This window comes from Vespa crabro, chromosome 2 (genome assembly GCF_910589235.1).
Source record: "Vespa crabro chromosome 2, iyVesCrab1.2, whole genome shotgun sequence".
NCBI lineage: Eukaryota > Metazoa > Arthropoda > Insecta > Hymenoptera > Vespidae > Vespa > Vespa crabro.
In genome coordinates, this window is record NC_060956.1 from 1,880,001 (window position 1) to 1,887,500 (window position 7,500).

At 28.1% G+C, this 7,500-nt stretch overlaps 1 protein-coding gene across 2 annotated transcripts in view; it reads right to left on the bottom strand.

The window, feature by feature from the left end:
- Positions 1 to 4,147: 4,147 nt before the first annotated feature.
- LOC124421634 (protein rhomboid) overlaps positions 4,148 to 7,500 on the bottom strand; it is a 126,318-nt gene continuing 122,965 nt past the window's right edge. For both annotated transcript variants that reach the window (XM_046957037.1, XM_046957036.1), the window contains exon 5: positions 4,148 to 4,947. In XM_046957037.1, the coding sequence (XP_046812993.1) occupies positions 4,627 to 4,947 (321 nt within the window). In that variant the 3' untranslated portion in view covers positions 4,148 to 4,626. The remainder of the gene's footprint in view (positions 4,948 to 7,500) is intronic.

Genomic DNA, 7,500 nt, shown 5'->3' on the forward strand with positions numbered 1-7,500 from the left:
CGTAAAGAAAAAGAAAAGAAGACAAAAATAAGAGAGAGAGACAGAGAGAGAGAGAGGGAGAGAGAAAGAGATAGAGAAAAAAAAGGAGAGATTACATGTACTTACACATACATACCTCGATTTTCGTCTACGAAGGTTATCCCTCGGTGTTTGCGTGTTCGAGCAGTTGTAAAAGAAAAGTGCATCGTTTATTTTTACACGATGGTGTAAGGCCATTGATGTAAATCTTACGTTCTGAATGCCGCATAGAGGCTTGTACTATATATATATATATACACATATACACAGATATACGCGCGCGCACGCACACACGTACAGAAACACAGGCAAACACACGCGTTTCGCCGTAATAAGATATATCATTTATATAAAGTTAATATTTTCTTTTTTTTTCAACCCTCCCCCATCCCTCGCCACCATACCCATTTTACTTTTGTTTCACCTGTCACAATATTCCTACATTTTTATAATATAAATTAAAGAGGAAAAATAAAGAATTAAAATAAAAAAAAAAAATATATATATATATATACACGCGCGCGCACATACACACATGTGATTCACTGTAATAAATGGTTATATCATTTATATATAGTTAATGTTTTCCTTTTTCTTTTTTATTCCCATTTTAATTTTGTTTCAGCCGACACGAGATTCCTATATTTTCATATAAATTAATAAAGAAAAGTAGATAATAATAAATATATATATATATATATATATATATATATATATATATATATATATATATGAAAGTGAAAATATGTACATATTTGTAAACAAAAAAAAAATAAATAAAGAAAAGAAAAAAGAGAAAAAGAAATTACATCATTGAATATCAATGGTTCATATATGTATATACGTACATACATACATACATATATACATGTACATATATACATATATATATATATATATATGTATAATCTGAGGAATTTCGAATAAATTGGATCTCCTTTTTTTTTTGTTCTTTTTTTTTTTTTTTTTTAGATTTGTATAGACGCCTCCTTCGAATGAATTTTCTCAACTACATAATATAATATCGGGTTTATATATTTGATGCTTTTTTTTTCTTTTTTTTTTTTTTTTTTTTTAACTGTACAGACTTATTCGTTCCGTTTTGCATTATAACGGATAAATCTAAACATAATCACAGCCACTTTATATCTCTTTCTCTTTCTATCTCTATCTCTCTCTCTCTCTCTCTCGCTCTCTCTCTCTCTCTCTCTCTCTCTCTCTCTCTTTCTCTCTCATGTAATATCGATAAACGATTAGGTACAAAGTACATACATACACAAACGGTAGGTACATACATACGTGTAAATTTGCCGAGGATTCTTAACACATACAATGTTTTATCACTTATTATTATTATTATTATTACAATTCTTTTTTTTTTGGCTTTTGTTTTTTGCGTTTATATTTTTTATTTATATAATGTATCTATATATATATATATATATATATATATATATATTTATATTTATATTTTGTTTATATTTATTTATTTATTTATTTATGTATTAATCCGGCCCTATATGGCACTATGCGTTACGTGGTAAAATGATTACTCGTAAGTTTATCGTAATAATATTGGCAGCGCTTTATAACGTGTGACGTGTCGTGACGCGACGTGGGCGATGTGACGTGACGTGACGTAACGTGACGTGAAGTGACGTGACGTGTGACACGTGTGACGTCATTTTGCGAATATCGAAGACAAAAGTCCGAGTATCATTGAGAGATCGTACTTCTTTCTTTTGTTCCTTTCATTCTTTCTTTCTTTTATTTTGATTTAATTTAATTTTGATTTAATTTAATTTTGATTTAATTTAATTTTGATTTAATTTAATTTAAATTTAATTCCATTTGAATTTAAATTTAAATTTAAATTTTATTTTATTAAAGCGTTGATTGTCGTACGTATCAATAAATATCATGACAATAAATAAATCATTTGAATATTTTCATAATCGAATAATGAAAGACAATATATATATATATATATATATATATATATATATATATATATATATATATATATATATATGAAAAATTCAATTGACAATCAACGAGTTAATGAATAATATAAAAAATTCTTTCGACACTGATTGAAAAATTCTATTCGTATTAATTCCATTTTTTTCCTTTCTTTCATTTTCTTTATTATTATCATTAGAATTTTTATTGTTATCATTATTATCATCGTCATCATTGTTATCATTTTCGTTAAGAACGTCATTGTTCACGCTGGGGAAAGTCAGTCGGTCGAATGAAAGAGAGAATTCGAATATATTTTGGAATCGATCGTTCGATATCCTTTTCTCGGCACAAATTTCTTTTTTTTTTCTTTTCCTCGGATAAAAATTTCTATCTATATATCTCTATCTCTTTCTTTCTTTTTTTTTTCCTTTTTTTTTTTTTCATTCTCCCGACGAGAGCGAGAGAGCGAGAGAGAGAGAGAGAAAGAGAGAGAGAGAGAGTGAGAGTAACGCGTTTTAATAATGCTATGAGAAAATCAAATTCGTTTCTATTATACACACACACACACACACACACATATATATATATATATATATATATGTATATATATATAAATCCAGATACGCCTGAGAACGTCGATGGAAAATCTCGAGAAATACCTTTGATAAATTATGAAACGAACCGTTTATAAAACCGGAATTAATAATATGAATCTTTTCCTCTTTCACTCTTTCTTCCTCCCTCCCTCTCTCTCTCTCTCTCTCTCTCTCTCTCTCTCTCTCTTTCTCTTTCTCTATGTTCTATCTATCGATATATTATTCTTAGGAGTTTAATGTTTATCGATAATATTCAAAAGGAGATACGAGAATACGCTCCTATCTAAATTTCCAAAAGCTTTTTTTTTTTTCTCTCGTCTTTTTCTTCCTCTTCTTAGTCTTTTTCGAAACGTCTTAAATTTATATTAAAAACAAAAAAATAAAAAAAAAAAAAAAAAAAAAAAAAAAAGAAAAGTAAAAAAAAAAGAAACAAGAAAATTAAAAAAAATCGTAAGAAATAGATTTAAGACGTTTTATTAACAATGAACTTTCGAGGCTTATCAATTAACGAGGAATAGAAAAACGATTAAATTAATTATTTTCCTTTGATTATTTTCTTGATTTGCATTAATTTAATTTCTTTCTTTCTTTTCTTTCTCTTAATTACTATTATTATTATTATTATTATTATTATTATTATTATTATTATTATTATTATTATTATTATTATTATTATTATTAATTTTTCGAACAACAGAATAGATTCACGTGAATAGTAAAAATTTTATTTACGTAACACGTAACACGTAACACGTAACACGTGTGACGCGAATATTTAAAGTTAGACGAATCGAATCGAATCGAATCGAATCGAATCGAATCGAATCGAAGAGCAAACCTTTTATATATATACATATATATATATTTTTTTTTTCTTTCTTTTCCTTTTTTTTTTTTTTGTATTAATAGAATAAACTATGGCACTGAAACTAGTCGAACGCGTAATAGAGTTTGAACGTGCATATCCGGTACGATTTTTCACGAGGCAGTGGAACACGTAAAAAACGAAGAAGCGTGTATCGAAACATCGCTCGTTGCTAGAATTCCTTTAAATTGATTATCTCTCTCTCTCTCTCTCTCTCTCTCTCTCTCTCTCTCTCTCTCTCTCTCTTTCTCTCTATATATCTATTAACGTTTAATTTTCGTTCCGTTTATTCGATCTTTCGAAATAGTTCTCCTACTTGCTTACTAAAGTGATAACTTTGGATTTCGAGTAATATTAAATACAGAAGAAAACGTCGAGAAAATACAAACTTCTAATCTCTCTCTCTTTCTCTCTCTCTCTCTCTCTCTCTCTCTCTCTCTCTCTCTCTCTTCTAACTATACGAGTCTCTTTAATGATCTAATCGATCTATTCTCGAACCATTTTATTATTTTCTTCTTCTTATTTTTTTTTATATATATAATAATAATAATAATAATAATAATAATAATAATAATAATAATAATAATAATAATAATAATAATAATAATAATAATAATAATAATAATAATAATAATAATATTAAAAATATAATAATAAAAATAATAATAATAATAATAAATAAATAAATAAAAAGAGAACGATATTTCTCAAATCGTTTTTGATTGGAAAGTTTTAATTATTATTAAATCGAGAATAAAAATTTCTCCTTAAAGAAATTTTCTCCTCTTCGGTCATTATAATCTCTTATTGGTTAACACGATTAAGAGTTTCTTCTTCTTATTTCTTATTTATTCTTCTTCTTGTTTTTCCTTTTTCTCCTTTTTTTTTTTCTTTTAACGCGATTTTTTTTATTACACGCGCAAATAATATCATAATGATTATTATCGATCCGATGCGCTATGGGAACCATAACGATGAGATATTTCCCTTATAAATATATATATATATATATATATATATATATATATATATATATATTTATAAGAAGAAAAAAAAGAAAAGAAAAGTGAATGAAAAGAAAAAAGATGATCGATTTTACTCGAAGACACTGTCGGCGGCCTCGCGGATCTTGACGATCAGGAACGACCTCTTGCAGAGTTTTACGAGCATTTCTATCCTCTGTCAGGATGGCTTTTTAATTTGGGGTAATGCAATCAGATATACGTTACCCAATATCGCGCCAACTATTAATAACATAACGCTAACGCCAGATATTAATCTAACGAATCTGACGAATCTTCGTCCTCGTGAATCCTTCTTGCTTTGTTTAGGGAAAACTGCAAGACCCAGAAGTGGTCCTGCTAATGCACCGGCTACGTGAGCAGCCCAACCAACCCTTCCGCAGCCCAATAAGGTTGGTATTGGTAATGATGCGACATCTGCTCCAGCGAGTAACAGGACAGCACCTAAACGCCATCCCGCGTAACGTAGCTCACCGTGACACTGTAACAATAAATAAATGGGCGAGAGAGTGTAGAGGGGGACGGAATTGTATAAAAAAAAAAAATGTTTAAAAAAGAGAACGAGAGAGAGAGAGAGAGAGAGAGAGAGAGAGAAACAGTTTCGATTGATCAACACAAGAGTTTCCAAATGTTTGGAAACATTCTTCTAAGGTGGGCCAAATTGTAAATTTCAAAATATTTGGCGGACACAAAAAGAAAAGGTCTTATAGGAAAATCGATAAAAAATTTGACACAAGGGAAAATATTGTATTAATTTTATTAAAGCTATTCGTACTTCGTTTACGACAATAATTATTTTTTATTGCGAACTGTTTATTAACACATTTCAAGAATATAATTAAACAAAAATAACGGATAAAATAAAATAAAAATAAAAAAAAAAAAAAAAACAAACAAAGAACAAGAAATAACAGAAAATAAACTAATCAATCTGAAGTATACGACTTTTGCAATTGTCATTTATTTTTAATAATATTATTAAGCCTTGATTCTAAGTTCTAAATCTTATACTTAATAAACCGCTTGTAAATGTTCATAAGTTAATAATTTTGATCTCAATTTGAACTTGTTCATACTCATGATCGAGAAAGTTGAAAATATTTGTTGAGCATGTTCGTGAGCAATATTGAAAAGATAATCTCCTTTGAAGATAATTCTTCATAAAAATCAATTAATTGGTTTATTGCGATAAGAATTCTTCGTTTGGACATCTTTTTTTTTTTTTTGTTTTTTTTTTTGTAATTCGATTACAATTCATCATCTCTATAAATTCAAGAACATTATTTACAAATTTGCACTTTGGAAATCCGTGAATTAATAGTTTCGATCGCGTACTTTTTTCTCTTTATCTATCTGCTTGTTATTATCTGATTTTACTAATTGTAAGCGATCGTACTCGGATATCGTTTTACAAAAATTGATTTCATATTTCTTTCTTTCTTTCTCTCTCTCTCTCTCTCTCTCTCTCTCTCTCTCTCTCTCTCTCTCTCTTTCTCTCTATCTCTTTTTTTTTTTTTTTTTATTATATACATATAGATATATCATCCTTTTGTAAGTGGAAAGATCGGATTAAAATGAACGGAAAATTCGGGAGCAAAGTGATCAATTGAACGCCATTTTGTTCGAGCGCGGCATTTATTACAAAACGATTCTTGAAATAATTTCAAAATCTCTTTTTTTTTTCTTTTTTATGTTTTTTGACGTTCGAGCTACCTTGCGTTAAATGATGGGATTTCTTTTATGGCAAAAGTTTTCTTCGCGATTTCTTTCTTTCTTTATTCTTTTTTCTTTCTCCATTAAAAAAAAAAAAAGAAAAAAAAAATGAAAAAAAAAATTGATCTAAGAAAAAACGTTTAATGTCGCGTCGAATGTATTCAAATGTCTTGCAAACGTTCGTTAATAATTTTCTTAATTGATACATTTTAAATTGTCAAATGGATATCACCGTAAAACGTTCAGAATTGTTTCCACCATCAAACGAGAATTTAATTTAAATCTATTTAACTTAATTCAACGACACTGTTCTAAAGGACAAAATGGCCAGTCGTTAAAATCAAATTTATTAGATACTTACGACGTAATCATTTCGTTATTTGTTATTACGATTTAGTTTCTACCATCTGCTTATATATAACTGTAACGATACAGTTTCTATTATTTTATTTTAATCGGATTAAATGACATTCTTTTACGTGTTTCACGTAATCTCCCCACCCCTCCCCCTCCTCCTCTCCTCCAATCCCATCACATTTATGGAGATTCATTCCGCTAATATTTCCAAATATGTATTAAACGTTCTTTTATAAAAACTTACGTTTTTATTTTATATCGAGCTTCGTCGAACGAAATGGTCGATTGAAGATATTCGATAAAAAATAAAAATAAAAATAAAAATAATAATAATAAAAAAAAAAAAAAAAAAAAAGAAAAAGAAAAAGAAAAAAAATGGATTGAAAAAAGACGTATCACGTTATTTGAAAAATCATATGATCTATAGATTTTGCAAATGAATTAACTATACTTCATTTCAGAATGAAAATCCTGATAGATTAGAGTGATCATTTCGATGACGATCCTAAATCTTATTTGATAAGAAGAAAGAGAAAGAAAAATAAAGAAAAAAATGAAAACAAAAAAAAAATAAGAAAAAAAAAAAGAAAAAGAAAAAGAAAAGAGAGAAAAAAAACCTCCCCCAAATATTATCCACTTTCTATAACGATCGTACGAACGCATTTGTTATTAGTTTTTTTCGAACAAAATGTTGACCTTTTATTATCGACTTTTTTTTGCTTTTTGTTTTTATTATTTTTTTTTCTTTTTTTTTTTTTTTATTTGTTCCTACGTTTGCTCGTTCATCTCGTATAATACCAGTTCTCGTCAGTAGAAGGAACTAGTTATACCGACTCTGTCCAACTCGAACTACACGTTGACTATATTGTATTGTGCGAAATGTAAATCCATTTCACAATAGCCATGTCACAGTAACGCCTTTGTGACAAGCGTACTGGATTATATATCAGAGTTGTTTTCGCAT